The 24,372-nt window shown below is 43.8% G+C and overlaps 1 protein-coding gene across 7 annotated transcripts in view; it reads left to right on the forward strand.

The window, feature by feature from the left end:
* Positions 1-24,205, forward strand: part of aatkb (apoptosis-associated tyrosine kinase b) — a 48,696-nt gene extending 24,491 nt beyond the window's left edge. For 5 of the 7 annotated variants that reach the window (XM_037081741.1, XM_037081742.1, XM_037081744.1 and 2 more), the window contains 12 exons: positions 5,634-5,775; positions 11,573-11,652; positions 12,357-12,475; positions 13,453-13,540; positions 14,576-14,709; positions 15,162-15,246; positions 15,646-15,767; positions 15,974-16,123; positions 16,422-19,944; positions 20,353-20,482; positions 20,589-20,795; positions 21,381-24,205. In XM_037081741.1, the coding sequence (XP_036937636.1) occupies positions 5,634-5,775; positions 11,573-11,652; positions 12,357-12,475; positions 13,453-13,540; positions 14,576-14,709; positions 15,162-15,246; positions 15,646-15,767; positions 15,974-16,123; positions 16,422-19,944; positions 20,353-20,482; positions 20,589-20,795; positions 21,381-21,409 (4,809 nt within the window). In that variant the 3' untranslated portion in view covers positions 21,410-24,205. Of the gene's footprint in view, positions 1-3,506; positions 3,800-5,633; positions 5,776-10,137; positions 10,354-11,572; positions 11,653-12,356; positions 12,476-13,452; positions 13,541-14,575; positions 14,710-15,161; positions 15,247-15,645; positions 15,768-15,973; positions 16,124-16,421; positions 19,945-20,352; positions 20,483-20,588; positions 20,796-21,380 lie in introns of those variants that run through there. The other 2 variants (XM_037081747.1, XM_037081748.1) reach the window with 2 other exon arrangements.
* Positions 24,206-24,372: the final 167 nt, after the last annotated feature.

Here is a 24,372-nt window from a genome sequence, read left to right on the forward strand (position 1 = left end):
TGGATGTAACGAGAACAAACATTCATCACAGCCTCAGTTTAGATTAGTCCATTATATTCAGTGCACAAGGAGCCATTTATACTTAGAAAATGTTGACGGGCAGCAGATGGATAAGCAGACAAAGGTGGGAGAGGCGGGAGGCCTGCAGCTCTTCAGGACCATCTTGTGTCGCTGATTCAGACCCCATTTCTGAGCCGTGTGCTGAAATGGGTCACGGCACCGCAGAAAATAGGCCAAGGAGGATGTGAGTGTGTGTGAGTGTGTGTGAGTGTGTGTGTGTGTGTGTGTACATCGAGGGAATGGTGGGACTGAGCATATGACTGTGAAAATTATTAAATATGTGTCTATGTAACTTTCCATCACTGTACACAAACATTTCTCTTAACACTCAGTGTTTCTCACCAGCTCTCACTCGGTGTAATCTCAAGGCTTAACGTCTTGAACGCTCCCTCCTCATTAATCAACCGGCAGCCAATTTCTTCCCGCCTTTTAACAGCTCATTGCCTTGTTTTTTTTACCATCAGCAGCTGTTGATAGTCCGAGGGATGACGTTTAGTGCAGGTTCACTGCACCTTTACATCACAGCCTTCCTCAGTCAGCGAGAATGTTTATCACATCGCACAACTGCTTGTGTACAGTTCATCCTTGCCTACAGAATACAAAAAATGGAGATTAAAAAATCTCTTCAAAGCATGAATAGTAGTCAAAATCTTGGATGGGTCTCTGCCATTAACACTTTTGGCCTTGTTGGGTTGAGCTATGCCCGAAATGGACCAGTGGGCACCAAGCAGCGTCCTTCTCCCCCTCGAACAAGCATGTGTTGCGATACTCGACTACTTTCTGTGTAGGAGACCACACTGAAAGTCTTTTCTCTATTCTAATTGAATCTCTTTAGTTTCTCTCCTGTGTCCTCGCTTCGATGCCTGCCAATTTCCACTGTAGTCTACCTATTTTTAACCCCTTTCTCCCGCTGTGCTCCTAATTTGCCCAGTTTGCCGTTGAAAATGAATTAACTTGGTCTTCCTGGAAATAATCACTCCTCAGCGTCACCAAATAAGCAGAGCTTTGTTAGCAGCAATTCGTCGATACTACTGCAGGGTAGAAGAGTATTTTAAGCCACTCTGTGACCACGACTCAAGATAAGCACGACATCAGTTACTAATATCACATTCAAGCAGGTCGCTTGGTTGTAATACAAATGCTAAGTGCTGCTCTGGGCTGATGAGTCAAGCAGAACCAGCAGGTGTATTTAAAAACCCAATCCGGTCCACGTACAGTCATACAACAAACAGTATTTGATACGCTACTGTGCTAAAACTGTTAGTCGGTTTAGTGATTAGTCCAAAGAATGCTTACATGACCATGATTAGCAGTTTTAATGTGTAGCGTGTCCACCATCTTTAATCAGCATGTTAGCATGTTAACATCTGATTAGCAATACAGTTAAAATACAGCAGAGGCTGATGGGAATGTTATCAGTTTTGTATCTTTTTGGTTATAAACCAAATTTTTATATCAAAATACTGAACTCCTGATGCTGCTGATGGAACAGTTACAGGTCATCCTCTGGAGACGATGAACACTGGACTTGTGACCTGATGCGTCGTTCATACAGCCTCTAGTGAGGCTTAAAAAGCAAAATGTTCAGAGTTTTATGTGAGGATTTACAGCTTTTCTTTTGCTTTACATCATTGCAGAACGGACAAAACAAAAGTTTTGAAAAAGTGACCTTGGGCTCTAGAAACTTATGAGAGCAGATGTAATATTATCTACAGATCTACCATAATGCATCACACCCTTCGTCTCCTTTCTTCTACAACTAGCTTTTTACTGTGACTCATATTTCTGCACAACGCTCGAAATGGTCCAAAGGACACAAATTTTCCTCAATTTATTAATTTAACTTGCAGCATTATGTAAGAGCTAAAATAACGTGTCTTCAGAGGAAATTGCAGAATCATTTATGCTGCTGTGAAGAGACCCACATGAATAACCGTGTCAGATGACTTTTCTCTGCAGCTTCAGCCTTTCTTTTCTCTGTCTAAACAAACGCAGGGTCACACGATTACAGAAGTGTTTGTAGCAAGATTACATAACATCCTGTTCTTTCTTCAACACTGTATGTGTTTATAAGTGTGCAGCTTGAGTTGTTGTTAAGCTGCAGGCAAGGAATAAGCATCTATCAAAGACACACAGTATGAGTGATGTGCATCATGTCTGGTTTGTGTCTTTGGCGGACCGGACCACCCAGCTCAGACCTGTCAGGGTGTGTCCGAGGAAGGGGCCAGGACGGGAGGAGGGGGAGGAGAGAGGGGGCGCGAGGGCGTGAGGAAGGGCATACCCATGAGCCCACAGTGCATCCGGCCTCAGGGCCCCATCTGGAATTAGACACAGCCTCTCCCAGAGCAGGAAGAGGGAATTTCAGGGGGGAAAAAAAAAACTTCAAGAGGAGACGAGAGAGAAAAGCTTTCTGTGTTTTACAGACAGCGATGGAAAGATGAGGAACTTCCTCTGACAGAGCTCTGTGCTGTAGGGCGAGCTGGGGGACTGGAATCAGTTTAGAAGTGAAAATGTTTTCAGTTGGAGACTTTTCAGAATAACAGAAAGTTTGTCATTTCTCACATCATGTAGTTAGTGAGAGATATCTGGACCTGCCACACTTCAATACTGATATTTCACTTTTAAAGTCACTGTATTATTGATCCACATGGCAGAATTGGCCTGATGGGCCACACAGTCCATCTACACTTGACCCAAATACAGCAATGAATTATGATCCAAAGGTGGTCCAGACCTGGTTCCTAGAACACAGCCACATATAGCCCATGACATATCGCAGCCAACCTTGATGACCGGGCCGACCCAGTTCTAGCCCTGTGCTGGACAGAACAAATTTCAGCACCAGTTCCAGATGTGAGGCTCAATACACGCCAACTATATTTGACCCAGGTGAAAAATGCCCACAGGATCACATGCAGTTGTCACACATTTAAGGATGTAGTCAGTGTGTGTGTGTGTGTGTGTGTGTGTGTGTGTGTGTGTGTGTGTGTGTGTGTGTGTGTGTGTGTGTGTGTGTGTGTGTGTGTGTGTGTGTGTGTGTGTCTGTATGTGAGTGTGTGTGTGTGTGTGTGTGTGTGTGTGTGTGTGTGTGTGTGTGTGTGTGTGTGTTGACTGGGGAAGGGGACTGCCCTGCAGATGTTCTTTGGCTTTTGGGAGAGAGAGGGAGAAAAGAGAGGAAGAGAGCATGTGATGTCAGATGTATAGTATGTGAACCCCCCCTCACCCCGCCCGCCCCCCTCCTCCCCTCCTCCCCTCCTCCCCTCCCACTTTTATTTTTCTCCCTCACATTTTTGAGGGGGCTCGATTTCTCTCCCCTCCCTCATGAGACGACTGCAGGTTCGATCTCGCCTGTGAACCGGGAGATGATGCTCCTCCTTCTTCCTCCCCCCTTTTCGTTCTCTCTCCCTCCATCCCTCCATCCCCAGCAGATCCTGGGGACAGTCAGTGGTCAGCTACTGAGCCTCTTCATCCTCTTCCTCCTCTCTGGACTCAACAATGAGACTCTCTCTGCAGAGTGATGGTGCCTGTTTCTGCTGCCGCTCTTCCTGGCACCGCCAACCTCCTGCTGCCCTGCACCCTGCACACAAGTGGCACCCTGGGGGGGCACTGGGTGTGTGTGTGTATGTGTGTGTGTTTGTATTTATGGGTGTGTGCAAGAGAACCAGAAAGAGGTTGAGATGCTGTAACCAGAGCTGAGGCCGTTTGACATGTCATCCTCACCTGTGGAGTCTGAGGACAGGTAAGTGAACTGGAGAGGCTGTGGAGCCACAGAAACAATCAGTTTACCAGCTGGGAATCAGCCGGATTTTTGCATATTAGGAGGGAGACGGAGGACTTAAATGTTTGTTTGTCTGTTAATAATTTAAAATATTTATATGCGTAAGAATGAAATCATTGCAATGATTTTCAGTCATCACTTCACATTTAGTCACGTACTTCTGCTTTGTTTTATTGAATCCTTACTGAGTCTTTAAGTTTTGAAAATGTCACCCTGAATTCTTTCTTTCTTTCTTTCCTCGCTTCCTTTCTTCCAACTTGGTTTTAATTAAAAAAATAACCAAGTTGTTACATGAAGGCCTGGTTTTGACAGCTCCTTCTGCAGGACATATGGCAGCATGAGAGATTATGTCGTTCTGTGAATGCTGGTGTGCGACAGTGTGAGTGTGTCGATGTGTAGAGTGAAACCACATGTTGAGCAGGAGGGCGATTGGGGCCGTGTGAAGATTTGGGTCTGAGGCCAAGGGAGTGTCGTTGTGTATGTGCTCACATTCTTGGGGGACAGGATGAAGTGAGAGATGGAGGTGTTTGTGTGTGTGTGTGTGTGTGTGTGTGTGTGTGTGTGTGTGTGTGTGCGTGTGCGTGTGCGTGTGGGTGTGTGTGTGTGGGTGTTGCAGAGGTCACATTTTTCCAGTGTTGGGACCCCGCTGCTCTCCAGCTTGCAACTAAGGGACTTTTATTCTGATATCCGGTCTGTGGATGCAGCCAACTCCCTCCCCTCTCGGCGCTCTGCTTCGTTCTGCTATCCATCTCGACGTTCAGCTGACAGAAGGAATCTTTCAGGGGCTCCTGACTGTACATCCAGCCCAGGCCTCAATGTAACACTAACACAGAAGAAAACCTCCACTGCAGCCTGCATTGTGCTTCTTGAATGTTTCAACAATGTTGACATCGAGTGTTGTTTTATCCATCTGGCGTTATCACATCAAAATGCTAATAAGTGCACATAAATTTGGGGTGCCAGAAAGAGAGAAGGAACAAATGGTGCGAGTAAAAGCTTTGACTCTTTTGTTCACAGTTTCTTCCAAGTACAAAGTTATGATTAAGGCTTGGTAGATGATCTCTGTTGATCGTGCGTGATCAGGCTATCTCTTACAGGTTAATCTCTCTTGGACATTCAGAGTTGTGAAACTCATCGATTAATCTCTGCCTTGGTGCCAGTTGTGATAGGATGAACTTACTGAAGTGCAGTAAATTAAGTTGAAACTTTCGCTTCTCATTATTTTATGAACATGCTCCCTGCTGATTTTGAATTACGAAGTCATTAAGAAATGTTTTTCCAGATAATAAAAATAACATTTCTTGCCGATTGAGAGTGAGTCACAGCAACTCTTCTCTCCAGAAAGCATCTCAGCATTAAAACCACCAGGCTTAATTGCAGAGCAGAGGACTGAGATACATGTAATCTTAGTACAAATAATCTTTGGATAAATCACACTGGCTTTGTTTACACTGTGATGTTCCAACTGGTCTCACAAACAGCTTAGAGAAACATTGAACCGGGCCAAGACAGCTTGCCTCAGTTTATCTAATATCTGCCTCGATGGTCCAGCCAAAACATTATCAGTCTTCTGTCTACATGTATGTACAATGATGCAGGCAGATATTATATTTTGCATATGCAGTGTTTATATGATCTACAATGCCCCTGCAGGCAGGTTAAGGCAATGCTTTTTAAGTGTCTTTCCAAGTTTTCAGCTTCACATCCTCACATTTGTGACTTGGCAAGTTGCCCGACCAACTGTGAGTGTATGTTAGTGTCTGACCTTTGAGCTTCTCGTGTATTTGTTTTCCAGGAATTCAAGAATGTGGACGGGGAGGAGTACCATGCAGATATGTCCACCTTGGGCTCGCCGGCCTCCCAGGGCAGCCCCGACGTCTACATCCTGCCGCTCACCGAGGTGTCCCTGCCGGTCGCAAAGCAACCTGTACGGTCAGGTGAGTCACTTCAGTTCAGTTAAATATCATGTCTTAAACTCTACTGAACACATGTCATGTTATTTCTGCCACTAGGGGGCTTTCAATTAAAACCATGCAATAGAATAAGTTGGATTTCTTTTGAAAATCTACTGACGTAACTCAGGAGGAAACAGACGACTTGACTTCCTCACTCTCTGACTCTCTTCTGAGGTTTTAGTGACCAGGAAACACCGCAAACAACGCACTTAACTTAAGATAAAATTATGTATTTCTTTTGTTTGAAAACGGCTGGAAACATTTGGAATTTTGTAATTCAACAACATTTATAACAAAGGTCTCATTGTTTTTAGACAGTTTTATCCATAAATGTAGTTTCAGTCTTGGGGGGAAAGTGAAAACAAAATGATTCAAAATCAACAATATTTCTGCATTTGCATGAAAACTGGATTTGAATAATCTGGCACATGGTCTAAAGTGCGTTTCAAGCAGCATCCAACTGTCTTTTGCTCACTCAGCAGTGAGTAATCTGGCCTCAAAGTAAAGTGTAAAGTGGTTGCATTTACTCTCTTGATTGATCATAGGTCTGTGTGGGGCATAATATAAAATAAACCAATTAGATTCCTTTTTAAAGACAGGTGATCCTGCACCCGGCCGGTTGCTATTTAAATGGCCAATTCATCAGTTGGAGAAGAGAATGTTCTTGTTTTTTTGCAGAGGAAATTAACTTAAAGAACATAAACAGACGATCTCTGCTATCTCCCAAATCCTTTGTCCCATCAGCAGCTCTATTTGACTGCATATGTGCAAATGTACTGATTTTTAACTGAGGTGTAGCACTGCTGTGTGTGACTCATCGTGAACCCCGGGCATCTCCACCTTCGATATAAGACCATTTTTTTTAGTCGATGGTTCCGTCACTTTCCTCATCTAATCACAGCTCAGTTTAAGTCCATCACATCCACAGATGGACAGATAGGCGCAAGCACATTTGAGTTTAGTGATGCCGTGCTGTGCGCCACTGGCTGGCATAAGATAGGGCACAGAGTGTTTAAAATAATCATACTGGGATATGTAAAGTGAAAAATTGAGTGTTCAAGAGGTTAAACTTGGTCCTCCAATTCCATTTCCAGTTTTTTCCCTCAGTAAATCTTTGAATCCCCACTCTACATTTAAAAAGATTTACACATTTTTCCTGCCTTTGAAAGGGATCAAATATAAGATGAATGGTCAGTCACAGAATATCCAATCATGACATCACTTTTGATGGTTTGTCAGCGCTTCATAATTTACCCCTTCAGTCATGTGCTGCAAACTGATGTAAGCCTTGCAATAGCTTTGCAAAAGTGCCAGAGCGTTACACATGCAACTGCATTTCAAGGATGTGAGAGAACTAATGTAAGAGCGCGGCGAGCTGCGCGTCTGCGTCAGTCAGAGTTTGTCCCCGGGGTGAACACCGCCCTGATGCTGGCCTCAGTCAGCTGGGCCTCCACCTATCCCACAATCCCTCACTGCAGGTCCCCACAGTATGAACTCTGTGCTCTTTAGCTTTCACTCTCTCCCACAAACATCTGCCTGTTGCATAATAACGTCCAGGCCGGCCAGCCTACACTGCTGCCCGTTGGAATGTCAGGCATGCGAGAGCACAAAACCCCAGTGAGAATATCCGTCTTTCACTCTGTCGCTCTCTTTCTCTCCTTCTGCTTCGGCGTGACAATGGTCCGTGTTGTGTGCTAATGGGCTGATGCTGCCTGATAAACTTATGACACTGGAGTGTGGTGAGACTTAATGGATCATGCCCACGCAGTTAACTCAGCCATCAGTCTGCATCAAAGCTCAGATAGAGACGATTGTGAATGTTTGTTCGACCGACTCTGGGGTCGGTGAATAGGGAATTTATTGTATAATGTGTAACAGTGTAAAGTTGAGTTGATACATGGCTGGTTAACAGATTGTAATTTGCTGTTCCATGTATTAAAACAACAGAAGAAAAACGTTCCAGGGGTGGATATCACAAAACGTCAAAAGCATAAAACCAGATATATCTGCATGGCTTGATGCCACTAGTGTAAAGGGAGAAACCATTTCCTCTTCTGCGATTTGGGTAAACTGGCCCTTTAACATATGGTTTGTCTTCTGTGAATAATAGAAACCATATGTGTATGTGTTACAGTAATGGCAGAGGTCAGGGATTCATTACTGCGCCTTCAGGACTGCCTCACCCAGTGACATCATGAAAGGAAATGAATTGTTGTTTTTTAAGAGAACTGGATTGGCTGAACGGATCCATCACACCCTTCTTTCTTAAACCTTCTTATAAGTTTCACAAGTTTCTTATCTTTGTTAGCTGATTTTCGTGTATTTGTTTCTTTCAACTGAGAATTAGTTCAAGTTAAAGGTCAGTGTTGGAAAAATACCCAAAATATTTACTTTAAAAGTGAGAAAGTGAAGATATATCTGTGTAAATGATTAGATAAACGTAGTGGAGTGGAAGTATTAAATGTCAGAAAATTTAAATGCTCAAGTTTTTCAAACAGTACGGTACAGTATGTTACATCGCATCACTGTCAAAGTTCAAGTTTATTTGCACACTACCACCTGATAGAAATGCAGTTGAAAGATGCTTTACAGGGTGATAAAATATTAAAACTGAAAAACTAAACTTAAAGCAACCAAATGGAAGTAGAGAGCAGAGAGTAGATACTAGACAGATGCCAACAGAGAGGAGAGGAAAATCAATATATATGTATCAAGATTTAAAATAATTTATGAGAAACTGGGTGAAACAAACTTGAAGTTGCTTGAATCGAACAAAGATCTCAGATTTTGACTCACTAATGATTCCTGAGAGCTGAGAGAGAGACATGGAGCTGAAGTATTCAGCAGCCACGAGAAAGTTTCTTTCAGTCGATGTTCCCATCTCCTCGGTCGTGCTGCCCTGGGGCTGTCAAAAGAATATGTGGATAGGTGGAGCTCCTAATGAGACACCAGCACTGTGAGAGCTTGGCTCAGTCTGTGGCCCGGTTCCCCAGGACCCACCCTGATGCAGCTGTTCTGTACTGCAGGCTGCACTGCAAAGACTAATGGAGCTCACACAGAGAGTTGACATGACATGTAAACAGCTGCACACATGTTAAAAATCATACAACGAGAGACTGAGTGCAAGAAGTCCAGTTTAACACATGCACTAAACAGAACATCAACCACTGGGAGCACATACATCGACCTCCACGCTTCCATTTCTACTTGAGTTACACAACAAGAACGGGCCAACGTCATAAGTGAATCTAAACGATTGTCCAAGGACAGCACTCCAGCTCAGCACCTCAGCACAGCCCGGACTGGGATGCACTGGACTGGAAGAGCATAATGGGAATTCCATTAGAGTTTGAGTGATTCAGCCGCTGTGCATCTCGCTAAAGACTTCCTGGATACTATAGCGATTAAGCTGGACGCATTCAGAGAGAGACGCTCAGCAGCTCAGAGCTTAGAAAAGACCAGACAACGCTGTCAAGTGGTAATTCAGTTAGTGAATCGGCTGCAAAGAGGTCTTAGAACTTACCAGGCGCAATCAGGGCATTTTCAGTTTGTGACAGTAGGTAAACTGACATACGAGTCATTTAAATGTAATCTTTGATTATAGCAGAATACACAGTGACAGACAGAGAAAAAAAAGAGAACCATTTCAGTACTAAAACACATCGCTCATTGCATGAACGGACATCCTGCTAAGAACCAAGCAAAAAGAAAACAAAGATAACAAATATTGTAGTAAATCTTTGAGTATTTATTTTTTTCTCCCAGAATGCATCCCCCTCCTCTTCATTGTTCCATCAGAAATGATGAATATTTGAGCTTGACATGATGGCGTAGGTGGGACCCATTGCCTCACTGTTATCGCCAAAGCTCAGTCCGTTCCTGTGTCACGGAGCTGGTGGATAATGGTCCCAGTGTGTGCTTACTAACTGGTCCTAACTGGTGCCATGCTGCCCTAAGCAGCCAGACAATGGTGGTTATTCTGTTTCGGGCCGGAGAGAGCGTGAGTGGGTGTAAGGAATGACCAGTCTGGGGAAAGAGACGGGGGTGTCCAATATGGCCTCCACACAGTGACTGGACTGTGTGGCAGTCTGGAGGGGGACGACAGCGCCACAAAGGTCCGTCTGTCTGCCTCTACACCCAGAATCTAAGTGTCATCGTGGGAGACACAGAGAGAAAGAAAGAAAGACAGACAGAAAGAAAGAAAGGGATAGATGGTGAGGGATGGGAGATGGAGGGGCAGAGGGGTTGGGGGGGATGTTGCCGTCGGTCCTGTTTCATTTGGCTGAGCCGGGACGGGACGGTCGGGCGTGTTCAGCAGGCAGGAAGGACTCAGGTCATCTGGGGATGCTGACAGAGATGCATCAGGGGGTCGGAGGACAGTCAGACAGATCGGTGCCACAGTCGGCTCGATACAGAATAAGAGTACAGTTACATCTGTTTACTGAGGGAACATGGGCAACATCCACTGGCATGTTCGGATATTTCACTTCAGAAAGGGTTAATAACAATCAGCCGGACAGACGATGGATTCTTCAACAGCCACTTAAGATCTCGGAAATGGTGCGTGCTCATGTTACTGATGTCTGTGTTATAAAAGCTATATGTATTCTGCATTCTTTATCATTGAGGTCTATGACTCACCTCTGTGTGAGTGAGGACATGCTGTATCTTGTTTTCAAAAGCAGTTGTGCCTGTATGCATGATATCTCCATCTGTTTATATCTAACAAGACAACAAAAGTCAATGTTTTATCAATCAGTCCTTCTTTATGCATTGTTGCTTGAAAATTTATCTGCTGTAAAACATCACAGAACCTCATTTTGGCTCAAACACATGCAATGTGTAGTTTGTCTTTTGATTCACGTTTGCCCTCTAATGGTTGTTTCTTCTGACACTAATGAAAACATTACCTGTGATGAAGGTCGGCCTCCACCAATAAAAGCATCAAGCAGCACTGTTTGGCAGATGAAAATCTGACCCTGAAAATAATGTTAGTTTAATGAACTCATATTTCAGCTGATGTGGCTTGCAGAACGCTTTTACTACCAGCTCCATTTTAAGTTATGTATACTTGACATTTTTCTGACAGTTTTCCAAATGTATGTTAAACAGATGTAGAATGATAAACGGTTTTATTTTCTTCCAAGCAGTCGCTGGTTTCCATGTGGCGTGACAGCCCAGTGTTGTGGCGGTTCATCAGATACTGATGGAATCGCGGCACTTTTGTGCACTTAGACACTCAGGAACATTTTTTTTTAAACATAGAAACAAAACAAAACATTTCCTGACTGTTTCAAAAACTGAAAATATCTCTTCCTAAGTGCATTTGTTGCCTTAATCTAAACATAGACTGGATGCCGGGTCTTGATTCTGGTGTGACATTCTTGTGCGCCCACCCGTCACGTTGACCACCTCCCTGCGACTCCAGCACGATTCATAGATGTTGTGTTTTAATCAAACAAAGACATGATGGAAAAAAGAAATGATGGTTGAGGAACTGCTGTGAAACTATGTTGGGTATAGAAAAATAGGTAACACTGCCAACTGCTTGAGAACTGTTAATTATAGGTTGAAAGAGTTTTCTAATATCATATAATTAAGGGTCATGTGGAGATGTGATGCGCCTCATGAAATAGCGAGCTGTCATCAAGCATAAGGTGATTTGCAGTGACGGACTAACAGGCTGTGACATTGTAAAGACCACAACATCATCAACACTCCGATAGTGGATGATTGTCCATCACAGTTACACCTTTTGCTCTCCCTTCTTTTCTTCCAGTCCAACTCCTGAAATCCACAGATCTCAGCCGCCACAGTCTCCTCTACCTGAAAGAGATCGGGAATGGCTGGTTCGGGAAGGTAAGCCCACTGCTGACACTTCAATCTCCATAACTTGCTGCTGGTGGTTTTGACAGTCGCACCTGCTGTCCCTGCACCCGCCTGCCAGGTTAGATGAAACCCAGCATCAGTGAGTCTCACATCACGGTTGTTAGCCTGCGCTGTGATCCCAGCCGTGCTCAGAATGGAGTCAGTTAAAAATGGCCGACATGCTGAGAATACCTGTAATGTCTGAGTGTGTAATGCAGTCCTGATCCTCGTGCCTTTGATGTCCGCTTCTCCCAGAGGTGATACACTTCGCCCTTGAGAACATATTTTATGCTGGTAAAAACGTCAGAGTAATAACCCTCCGCTGCAGGCTGAACCATGTGGTGTGGTGATTATACAACCAGATAACATGTTGTTGTCGTTCTCTCTCCTTCTGCTCCTTTGTTTGTTTCTCCTCCTTTTTCCAACTCATTCACTCATGAATATACATCCGCCCTCTCCATCCTTGTGTACCTTCACTGGGTATGTCCATCTGTTTGTGTGTTTGTCTGCATTTTTCTGTCTCTTCATTGTCTCTGAATCCTCTTCGCCAAACTCCTGCATGACTGCTTTCTGTCTCTTTGACTGTCTGGTCACTCGCACTCCATGCTTAATATGTTTGTTTGGATGTCCATCTGTCTGTCTGTCTGTCAATCTGTCTTCTCCATGCGTATATGTCTCCATCTGTGCTGTTTCAGGTTCTGCTTGGGGAGGTGAATGCAGGCCTAAATACCACCCAAGTGGTGGTGAAGGAACTCAAAGCCAGCGCCAGCGTACAGGACCAGATGCATTTCCTGGAAGAAGCTCAGCCTTACCGGTACACATTTACCTCTGTCACCTGTCTGTCTGTCACTGATGGGAACTCACACTAACAACACATCCTCATACCTAAAGGAATAATTAGGTCATTACCCAGTAAGGCAAAGGACATATACAGTCTTACTTTCCCCAAAACAACTTGACTGGTGCAGTGCATGAGAGACGGGCACATCTGTCTTTGTCAGATGGTCACAGTTGGTTGGGTTTAGGAAAACATTGTGGTTTGTTTGATCCATCCATCGCCTTGTGCAGGTTGTCTGAATGTCCTCCTTTGTTGCTGAAATAATTACTACGGCCACCAGAGGTCGCCAAGTAACAATAAACCTTAATACAGGTCGTATTGGCACCAGAAAAGCGACAGCTCTTCAGGCAATAAACCTATTTGTTTGTTTCAGTTCAATTATGGTTTTCTACTTTGAGGAATCTGACATTTACCCAGGTTAATTGTTTCCCACTTCCGTTCTACAAAATGAGCATTTTGAGAGGTTTTTCCAGCAAAGCGTTCTACTTGAAAGTCTTTACAACATGTAGTTAACAATGTGAAAGGTTCCACTTTGACCCAAACCACAATCTTTATCTAAACCTAACCAAGTAGCCTTGTGTCGTGCACTTCTCCATCCACCACGACCTCCTTCCTATGCGTACTGTGTTGCTCTTCATCCTCTGACATCGTGTGCTTTAATTACAACCTTCTGCACAATAATGAAATGTGCAAGATAAGACAACTAGCAAACAAACTGTTTATTATACTAATTAGAATGGGTGTATAATAGAGGCATAATTTGCACCACATATTCACAAATACTGTTTGAATTTTTATTAATAATCTTATTGTCAGTGTCTCATAATGTTCTACTTATTGTGATAAAATGTTGGCCTTGCTTTCAAAGACTTGGTTGTTTTTGAAGCATGTCACAGATATAATGTGCGTCATAACTTTCTGCCTTGATCTGATCTCATGCTCTTCCTCTCCAGTAACCTCCAGCACCACGCTCTGGTGCAGTGTTTGGCTCAGTGCACTGAGGTCACTCCCTACCTGCTGGTGATGGAGTTTTGTCCACTGGTGAGTATCCAAACCCAGAGGGACAGGTGTCGTTGGTAGAACGGCTTACATTATGTGTAAAAGAGATTAACATCTGAAGCTAACTGCTGAGTGGATGAATCTAAAAGGAGCACTGCCACAACCCTGCTGTGTCATTTAAGACATCAATATTATAATAAAATCACTGAAGTGTAAATGTGCCGTAGTGTTTTTCTGTTAGGCTCTGCAACACTTGAAATAACCTACAGTATGAGATATGTACTGTAATTTATAAAAGTCCCTTAAGTCTTTAAAGACCTTTATTTTAAATTCAAAGTCTGCATTATATCCTCTAACTCATCCCGTACATTACATGGATTAAAAACCTCATGTAATATGTGGTTTATTGGATTTATTTGTTAATTACATCTGGCAGTAAAAAACGTTCTTGGCACCTGCTGTAAATATTTGGCAGGCGAGCCCAAAGTCAGCAATGAATCACACTGCAGTTGTTCCACTCAGACTGGAGCCTAAAATCCACTATCGGCTCCACATGATTGATCAGTTCAGTGGATTAAACGTTGATATCTGTGGTGATACTGAAGTAATCAAAGACTAAGAACTGGCTTCCTGCCTCTTCATCTCTGACTGTTTTTAATTTACTCCGCAGTGTAAGTGAATAAGTTGGTGATAGCTGATGAAATTTATTGTTCACAGTTTTTATTTTTTAAGATAAAAACATAAATATACAGGGCAAAGAACTACAGAATCTGTGAGGACAGAAAATAGTCAGATAGGAAGGAAATCTGTGATGGCAAGCCTGTAATTTAGCGCAACTAGTCGAACGAAGGAGGACGAAGGCTCCGTCGAGGAGACTGCTTTAGTCCCAAAAAAGAAGGCCGGATTGGTCTGTTCATGCAAAACATTTCAGTTGTACATGAAACAAGCCAGATTGACACGATTGAAGAAGAAATGGTTGAGTCTTGGTTGCAGTAAGCATAGTGAAATGGAAAGACTGCCCTCCAGTGGTCAGAGGCTGTAACACTCAGATCTTTTATTACTCTCTTCTGTATCCAGGGGGATGTGAAGGGTTACCTCCGAAGCTGCCGGACTGCAGAATCCATGACCCCGGAGCCCTTGATTCTTCAGCGGATGGCTTGTGACATCGCCTCGGGACTCTTGCACCTGCACAAACACAACTTCACACACAGGTAGGAAGCAATTTTCTGTTAATAGATAACACACACAGATGTCGTCCTGACAGTATCTTGCCATGATCAGTAAAATCTGCCTTTTGCGTCTCGGTTGCTTCCTGGAACAATATCCTGGTGCTGCCTGAGTGCTCCTTACAGACTCCAGCATCAGTGATTTTGTTGCAGGCGGTGACCCTTCATCTCCAGAACAACTCAAACATCCACTCAGTCTTCAGCCTGTGTTTTTTTTTAGAGACAGGAGTTGATGTTGATATGTGTAATATGTGTTGATAAGAGCAACTTTAATTTTGCTCCAGTGAGTGTTTTTGCATGTTGGACCTCTAAATATTTCTGTGCTTTCAGTAATATGTAAGTCCTGCTATGCTCTGGTCTTGGTTTATATTTTGATGAATGATGAAGACCTGTAATAACAGCTCTTTACTCTCCACCACCTCCTTCTTTGTCACCAGCGATCTGGCTTTGAGGAACTGCTTGTTGTCCGCTAACGTCACAGTCAAGATCGGAGATTATGGTCTGTCCCACACCAAGTACAAGGTCTGTTTATCAGATATGCATGCACACACACGCACCGTTTACCAAGATGATTTGATAAAGAAATAGGACTAGTAACATAGAAGCAAATAATCCTAGGACAGTTTCCTTGTTAATGGTTGTCTACACAAAACAAACATGAGTGGATGAGTTAATGAATGAAACGATGAAAGAAGCGAGCTAAGCTTGTTTAGGAGTTAATATTATCTCCAAAAGATCCAGTGTTTACTTCATCCAAATGAGCAGATTATACAGATGATTTAATTCCTCGGAGCTCATTCACTTGTTTTAGAATATTGAATTTAATAAGGGGAGATGATTTCCAAGTAAGCAAATAAAGTGTGATGATGTTGTGTCTTTGCTGTCTGCCTGTTAACACACGCTGCCCTTCCCTCCATTCAGGATGATTACTACGTTACATCGGATCAGATGTTCGTGCCATTGCGTTGGATCGCTCCAGAGCTGGTAGACGAGGTGCACGGAAACCTGCTGGTGGCTGATCAGACCCCACAGAGCAACATGTGGTAGGATAAACACACACAACAACAGAAAACCTGACAACACAGTAAAAAGAGAAGCACCTGTGAAGGAATATACAAAGAAAGCAAGATACATTTTTTAAAAAGTTGAGGGATTAGATCAAATCTATCTACACAGGCTGAACTACACATACTTGTTCTGATTACTGTTTTGTGTTTAACGACAATGTCCATGCTATGTTTTGTCTCAGGTCTCTGGGTGTGACTATCTGGGAGCTGTTTGAGCTCGGCAACCAGCCCTACAGACATTATTCTGACAGACAAGTCCTGACCTACGCTGTGAGGGAGCAGCAGCTGCGACTGCCCAAACCGCTGCTCCAAGTGCCGCTGGCTGAGCGCTGGTGAGACACACTGAAACACATTAAGATGCATTTTTAAAATGTTTGAAATTAATTCAGGAGAAGGGATAAACACAATATTTAGAGCAACATAATTAAATGTCTTGCAGGATGAGTGGATTCTTATTTCTTTTGCAGATTCTAATTATTATGCTAATCCTGTTTGTTTTGCTTGTCTGTAGAGGGGCTATTTTTTCAGTTGTCTCTTTTCTTATTATAACTAAAACATACTTGCTTGTTATTTGACCGTTATTTTTTTTATTTCAAATCTTGTGTGATATGTTTGATTTGTGCTTCTCAGGTATGAGGTGATGCAGTTCTGCTGGCTCCAGCCTGATCAGAGGCCCAATGCAGAGGAAGTCCACTTGCTGCTCAGCTATCTGTGCGCCAAGGGGGCCAGCGAGGCCGAAGAGGACTTTGAGAGGCGATGGAACTCGCTGCGTCCCAATTCTGGATTCAACAGCCATCGTGGTGCCTCGGCAATATCACGAGACCACCCCTCATCAACATCCTCCTCTTTCCCCCTCCTAGAGCAGTTTTCAGCTGGTGATGGCTACCACTCAGAGTCTGGGGATGACATACTAACAGTCACTGAGACCAGCCACGGCCTGAACTTTGAGTACAAGTGGGAGCAAGCCAGGGCAGACCAGTCATATAGAGCCCCAGACTCCTCGAGTACCCTGGGACAAGTCAACCATCATTGTCAAGAAGCATTTTACCCACCTGGAGGCATTGTGGGAGGCTGTCCAATGGAGAACCACAGACATGTTTCTCCACCCTACTACCAACCAAAACATCTTCACGCTCCTGGCATACTTCCTGTCCTCAGTGCCCACAGCCCCTCAGTTAGCAGTGAATACTACATCCGCATCGAAGAGCCAGTAGACTGCAACATTGATCCAGAGTACACCATGTGTTCCTACAGCCCAGACTACCAAGGCAGCAGCGGGAGCTTTCTGACTGGCAGCGCCGACTCAGGCGAGTGCATGGCCTGCCCATCACAGGCTAAGAACATGGATCCCTATTGGTCCGCAGATATCCACAAGTCGGATATGTACGATTCCAATGACTCAAGTCCTGCCATCTCCCTGACAATGGAGCCTCTTTTAGGGCAAGTGTCGGACAGCAGCCCCATTCGACCCTGGGAGTCTAGTCACTATGTGTCTTATAAAGACAGAGATGGGGGTTACTACTACGAGCACTCACCCCCGTTGGGAATTGATCACTATTTGATTGGAAGTGAGCTCACCAGAGACCATCATCGGGAAAGCTGGGGGTCGAGGAGCCTGCGTCAGGCCTTGGGTGAGCTGGAAAACCCACTTGGTATATCCCCCTCTGTAAACAGTCCGCCTCAGCAGGCCTACAGAGACACATACCTGGACACAAGTCAGACATCTATCATTGGAAAGAACGTGACAGGTGGCTACTATGACATGATGGGATCCCTGAGGAAGACTATGCCCAGTCACACCAGGCACAACAGCCACTCTGTCAGTATAAACATGGAGACAGAGGGGGCACTCTTCATCGGGCACAGAGACACTGATTCAGAAGAGGAAGAAGAAGACATATTTGTTGAAAGACACACCTGCAACACTTGGCCTTCCAAACACAGCCATAGCAGTGTGGGTCACCACAGACGGGCGAGCCACAGCTGCAGACAGGATGCTTATGTAGACTTCCACTACACAATGCCAAGTACAGATATTGAAGATTCCTGGCCGGAGGAGCATAGCCTCGCCTTCCACTCTCTACCCAAACCCATTGACTATCTCGAGCCCCACCAGGCCAAAGATAACAGTGCCTGCCTTAGTCTGAGCAAACATCACTCAATGGTGCCCTCAGACAACTGCAATGCCTACATCTACCTGTGCCATGAGGGCGAGACTCAGGTGCCAGCATCAGGAGAGTGTTGCCACTCGCACTTTGTTGACCCCCTTACAGGTTTACTAGTCAGAAACAACAGCTACAGTCATAGCTACAGTCACAGCAACTACATCAGTGATAAGGCCATTGATGTCCAAAGCAATGAGGAGATGATCAATCTATCACCAGCTCCAGGGGGTCCCATTGTGGCCAAACCTGCCTTGACAAAGACTGAGGACAGTAGAGAGCAGTATGCTGACCTAACATTTGATGATACCCCACTCAAAGAAAAGAGGGAGGATGTAATCAAAGAAAATCCAATCATGCAAAAACCAACAGAGCCTAGAACAGAAGAGGTGACCCTGACAATGACTAGAACCTCTCCGCCTCCTGCTGACAACATGCATGTGATGGTGACCCTCACCGACCCACAATCAGAGTTGAGTCACACTGTAGACAGCGGTGTTGACCACGGCGACTCCACTGTGAGCCTTGCTGACATCCTTGACTGCAGTGACGATGACGATGACGATGACATCACAGATGATATCACTGACGTTACCTCAGGCATCTTTGCTGACGAGTCTAGTGAGCTAAACGCTTCTCCTGCCTTCAAGTCGCTACAGAAGCAGGTAGGAACTCCTGACTCCATGGATTCCATGGATCTGCCATCTGCAGCTGGGTCTTGTGAAGGCTTCAGCCCAGCGTCCTCCCACCCCTCCAGCTCACCCAAAGCTATGGATAGTGGCTATGACACAGAAAACAATGAGAGCCCTGAGTTTGTACCCAAAGAGCCTCATGAACCCCGTGAACAACCTTTGGGAAAGCCTACCATTGATACGAGCCTGGAGGAGCAGGGAGTCGAGTCTAAAGTAGTGCTCACAGAAGCCGAACCACCGTTGGATGAAGATTTGGCCTTAGAAGCTTCACAATCAGGTGATGACATCCTTTTACCACTGACTGATAAGACTCCATACAGAGACTCTGCCTACTTTTCAGACTATGAGAATGAAAGGCTGTCTCGGGATGAAGGGGACGAACCGTCAGAGATGGTAAAGGATGAAGGAACTGTTGAAAACAAACAGCACATGGGAGAAAAGAAGGGCGAGAAAAGGAAGAATGACAAGGAAGAAGAACTAGAAGACGGTGTTGCTAACAAAGACATTAAACTTGAAATAAAAGACATATTAACAGAGGGCACAGACTCAGAGATGGAGGCATACTTGATAGAAGAGGGTGACCAGGATGAGGAGTTGGGGCTACCTCTGGAGCCCTCTGACACTGCTTCAATAGCAGAGGGTGGGCTGGATGAATGGCCATCTCAGGAAGAGAGCTCATCCTTAGGAGACTGGGCAGCAGAGGTGGTAGGAGCCATGGAAGAAGCCCTTGGGGCCCTGAATGGAGATTGTACTTCCAATGTCAAGGAAGAGGAAGATGCAGAAGACACGAAAAACTCTGCTCAAGATTCAGAAACAACAGAAGAGCCAGCAGTACAGATGAATCAGACCAGGCCATCGGGGATATCCGGTGAAAACCTGCATACTTTACCCAAAGATGAGGTGGCCTTGCAGCACACAGCAAGCACCAGACGTTTTTCTTCCTCCTCTCCCCCACCTCCATCCACCCCTCCCCCTCCCCTCCCTGCAACAACAGAGGGCCGAGCGTCTCCGGCTGATGGAGAAGAGGCGGATGAGGAGGGCGGTGACACAGATGACAGCGACGAGTCGGATGAGGAGCTGCGAATCTACAGTGTGCAGGAACAGAGCGGAGGTGAGGAGAGCGAAGACGAGGTCCACCCAGTGCCCATCGTGGTGAGCGACAACAGCGAAGCCCACAAACTGCGCAGCCTCCTGAAGATGCCAACCCTGCTCACAGCGGAGAACCTGGAGGAGGAGCTCGAGCGCAAGACCAAGACGGTGTCGTTTTTTGACGATGTCACCGTCTATCTGTTTGACCAGGTGAGTGGCAGAGAAGACAAATTTATTCATTTACTACTTAAAACTACAACAAGGCACATTCACTTTTTGGTGATTCTAAGAGCCCCTATGAAAAAAAAATATGAGGGTGTAACAAAGTAAAATGTGTTTTAGTGCAGTACCAGGAGACACCAGAGTAGATAGTCAACATATTTATGCACGTAGCAGCTAAAAAGCTAAATATCCTTTAAGTTAAGTCAGTGAAGACTAACAGCTGGAAGGAAGGTGAATATTGGGCTCACATTCATCAGGTGGAAAACATGTTCAGATGTTTAGCTGCCGCCTGATTGCAGCTTTAAAGCTCAAGCTGACTCACCTGCCCAGATCGAATGTTAATTCTTTCTAACAAGTACTTTCTAATTGTCTTCTCCTGAACTTCAATTCCATTAGGAAAGCCCAACTAAGGAGCTGGTTGAGCACGGCTTCCCGTTAGGAACAGAGGGTCAGAGTTCACGGAGCAAATCCCAGGAAAAGGTTAATGCCTCGGATGACTCTTCAGATGGAAACATCTCAGAGGAGAGTAAGTACCCGGAAACAAAGTTAGTCTTCTTGTTTCAGCACCAAGAAAACGTATTCAGTTAGTATGTGTCACTACTTAAATATATCTTGTTACCGTCTGCCCTCAGGTGCAGGGTACGAGTGGGAGGACGATTTCCCGCTGCTCCCTCTACCAACAGCGTCTGCAACATCTGACTCGCCTCCACCTCGATCCACCCCCAAACCTCCAGAGCCCAAACCAGCCGTACAGTTCTCCCGCTTCACCGTCTCCCCCTCCAACGTGTCCCGTTTCTCCATCACCCACATCTCGGACTCTGATATGGACTCAGTAGGAGGTGCGTCTCTGAATAATAACTTGTCCCCCCTCAGAACAGACTTTTAATAATTTTTATTTCTTTTTCAAACACATAATGATATCTATTTTTGGGGATTGAAATACGTATCAAATGTTCAGATGTGAAAATAGTTTATAGATCGAAATTGCAAAGAAACTTAACTGAAAGGTCAAAGCTGCTAAAACTGGGACACATAGCAACAAGGTGAAGACATCCCACTTTTCATCGCAAAGCTCAGATCTCAAATACTGAATACAACAAATAATATTCTGTTCTTCTGGGATTTAATTCAAACCTTGATTCTTCTAGTAAGTCTGACCTAAATTTAGACTAATTCCAACTCATGTATGGATGTGGCTAGCGGGGTACATTTTCTTGAATTAGACTTAATTCCAGTTTAGAAAACAGATGTCAATATTGGCCACAGACTGGATTACAGTAAAACACAAGACCCTAATGAGATAATAAAGTTTCTTGCCAAATGAAATTGAAATCTGCGAAACATTTTGGGTTATTGAGATGCGTGATTGCCTCTTAAGAACACTTTAGTCATTAATCCCGTCTGCTTTATTCTTTCTTCTGCAGGAAGCAGCGAGGATGGGGACAAAGAGTAACGAGCTGTGGATACTTACGGCCTCTCTGTGACAATGACTCGGCCTGCTAGCATGACTTCTGATTTCTTTTTTAAAGTCAGGTTTTAGAAACACAAGACAGTGCCTCTTATCGCCTGTGGACACTTTTGAAAGGTCCGTCTTACCACAACGGAGGACCGACTTAAGCTGTTTAGAATACTGAAAAGAGTATGGTTAATATATAAAATTTACAGAATATTAATATATACTGTATGTATGATGTAAAGAATATATGAAAGCAGGGGTATGTTGAATTCTTCATATTTTTTGGATCAAAGAGACGAAATGGAAGGACAGACCTTTGGAAAGCATCACATTTGCCACCACTTTCACTTCTTAATTTATGATGGGTAGCACTCATGACAGCGTGGAACCAACTGGACTTATAACAAACAGAAACTGTCGCGGAGTGAAAGACAACTTCTTGGCTTCAGCACCTTGAACAAGACTGTACAGCTCCACAGACTTTGTACTTTTAAGGAAACTGCTTTACTTGTCTTAATGAATATCAACCAGAATCCTTGAGGTATCACAAGTAATATATTGTTAATATTTGGGTTTGTTCGGAGACGAAGGACACACTAGCATAAACGAAGGAAGCAAAGGGAATTATTATTATAATGGGTCACATCTGGTCACAGGAGGGAAACAGCTGATTGAACCTGGACAGCCTGATATTTTTTGACCCTATTTTCTTTCTTTCTTTCTTTCTTTTGTATCGGACCACTACTGTACTGTTTTTCACAAATATGTGGCTCATTCTCTCTACCAAATTGAGTACCAGCACCACCATCAGATCAAAACCAACCACTCTTTGCTGTAAACATCTGGCACAACCTTTTCACTATGGTGACAAGAAGTGAAGGAAGTCATTTCAGGCTGAAGTCTTTATTTAAGGTTTGAAAGTTTTTTATAGCAATGCATGGTTCCAAGTAACTGGAAGACAGTATAAGGATTCATTGCATTGAGATGAAATGGGACAGTGGCTTGCTTTCTTTTTTTGGAGTACAGAAATCCATTTTCATGGTTTCACCCAGTCAGCTAAACAACATGTTGGCATTCTACTTTCCTGCAAACCACAGATACATCCAAATTTATTTGTGTCATAGGTACAATATTTAGAATCGACAATATGCTATCACATTTATCTGCTAGGCAAATTATGGAGAGCAAAAGGACATCGCTTCAACATTTGAAGGTGTGAAACCACTGGATGTTTTTAACGAGATGCTGGGACATTTTCCAGCTGTTCGTGGTGACAAAAACAAGTATTTTAGAGCCAAACCATGATGTTTTCCAACCCTTAGCAAGTGTTTTATTATGCTCAGACCCAACCAGACAATGAGCACAGCACTGTCACAACATAAAACTGAAACTGTAGGATGCAACATGGAGGTTTGCAGAAATGTACATTGCCAACATCTATTATGGCGATCCAAAATAAATGGTTTGCTTCGTAAAGACGTCACTTCTCTGATAATGACATGTTCCATTAAGGGTTGGCAATAAGAATGAAATCTTACTTTACATTGTAATACTACGTTGCAATAACGGTATATATCTCGATATGGTACCATTTCAGTAAATACATAAAGTATCTACTTGAAGTTTAACACCTGATAAATCGACGTTCTTCATCACATTGATGCGAGGAGTAATTCTCAGTCATTTGCAACAATATTCACAATCTCCAAGTAGAACCAGATAGTAAAAAGGCAAAATACCTGAGTAGAATGATTTGTTTTTAATTGCCAGTATGCGTCGTCATGTTGCCCAACCCTACAGGCCAATCAATACAAATGAATACATGCACAAAGTATTAAAAAGGCTGTTCAATAATGTTTTGACAGCAAACATTTTGCTCATGCGTTTGTAAATCAGCACATTATACATGCAGTATTTATAAGCTTCTGCCCATTTCTACCATGTTATCTACCATGTTGTTTGTAAGAGAAACGAGAAAAGCTGCCGGACTTTACTGTCACTTGCTGTATTGTCATCTAAAATAAGCTTGTTTGGAGCAGTTTTGTACGACAAATCTGGTTTTAGAAGCTGTTGAACCTTTTCAGATTTGCAGGAAAAAAAAAAAGTTTGTTCTAATTCATAATTTGGATTCTTTACATGATGTATAAAAACTGTTAAAAAACAAAATGTATTGAGCCACGTTGCTTTCAGGCGGCGGGATGGATCAGTTCAGTGTTGAGTCGTATTTGTGTGATCAGCTGGTTGAAAGACGATAGAGGGCTAACGTCATGATCATGAAATGTTGCAGCTTTGCTTTCTGTGTGTGTGTAAATGTGAGGAAGTGAAACGGAAGGTGTGGTCGGCTGTCGGCTCCGGAGCCTCAGAGAAGCAGGATGGCACCTTTCAAAGCACCCAATGATCAACATGTCGTGTCTTCTAAGTGTTTGTTTGCCTTCCGAGGCTTTAATATTCTCTAAGAGTTTAGCATAGAACCATCTAGACAGCTGTCCGTAATATTTTTGTATCTCGACAAAAATACTTTTAAGAGTATTGATGTACTGTACCTGTGAGGGGAGAGAAGGTTAGAAAAATGTGTCTCTTCTGTTTATTGTTGCCAAAGAGATGTTGTGTTGTGGCCCAGGAGGCAACGGTTGGTCATGTTTTTACCCCAAGATGGCGGCGGAGAGGAGGAACATTACAGCATCTTTGGTTTGGGATACTGTCAGTAACATGTGCTCCCACACTGACCTGGTCACATCATTACTTTCTGTACCTTCTATCAAATATAAATAAAGTCTGTTTTACACATCTTAAGTTATCTTTTGACTGTTTCTTTGTGTTTACAATAGGTGTGTCTCTTGTATCATTTACACATGGAGAAGTGAGGGAAAAGGATTTTGGTGTGTTTTTTAGATCCAGCGGTGTCGTATCGACATTACAATACTGAAATTAAAATATGGAACCACATATTATTTTGATAT

This window comes from Acanthopagrus latus, chromosome 20, assembly GCF_904848185.1.
Source record: "Acanthopagrus latus isolate v.2019 chromosome 20, fAcaLat1.1, whole genome shotgun sequence".
In the NCBI taxonomy this organism is placed as follows: Eukaryota; Metazoa; Chordata; class Actinopteri; order Spariformes; family Sparidae; genus Acanthopagrus; species Acanthopagrus latus.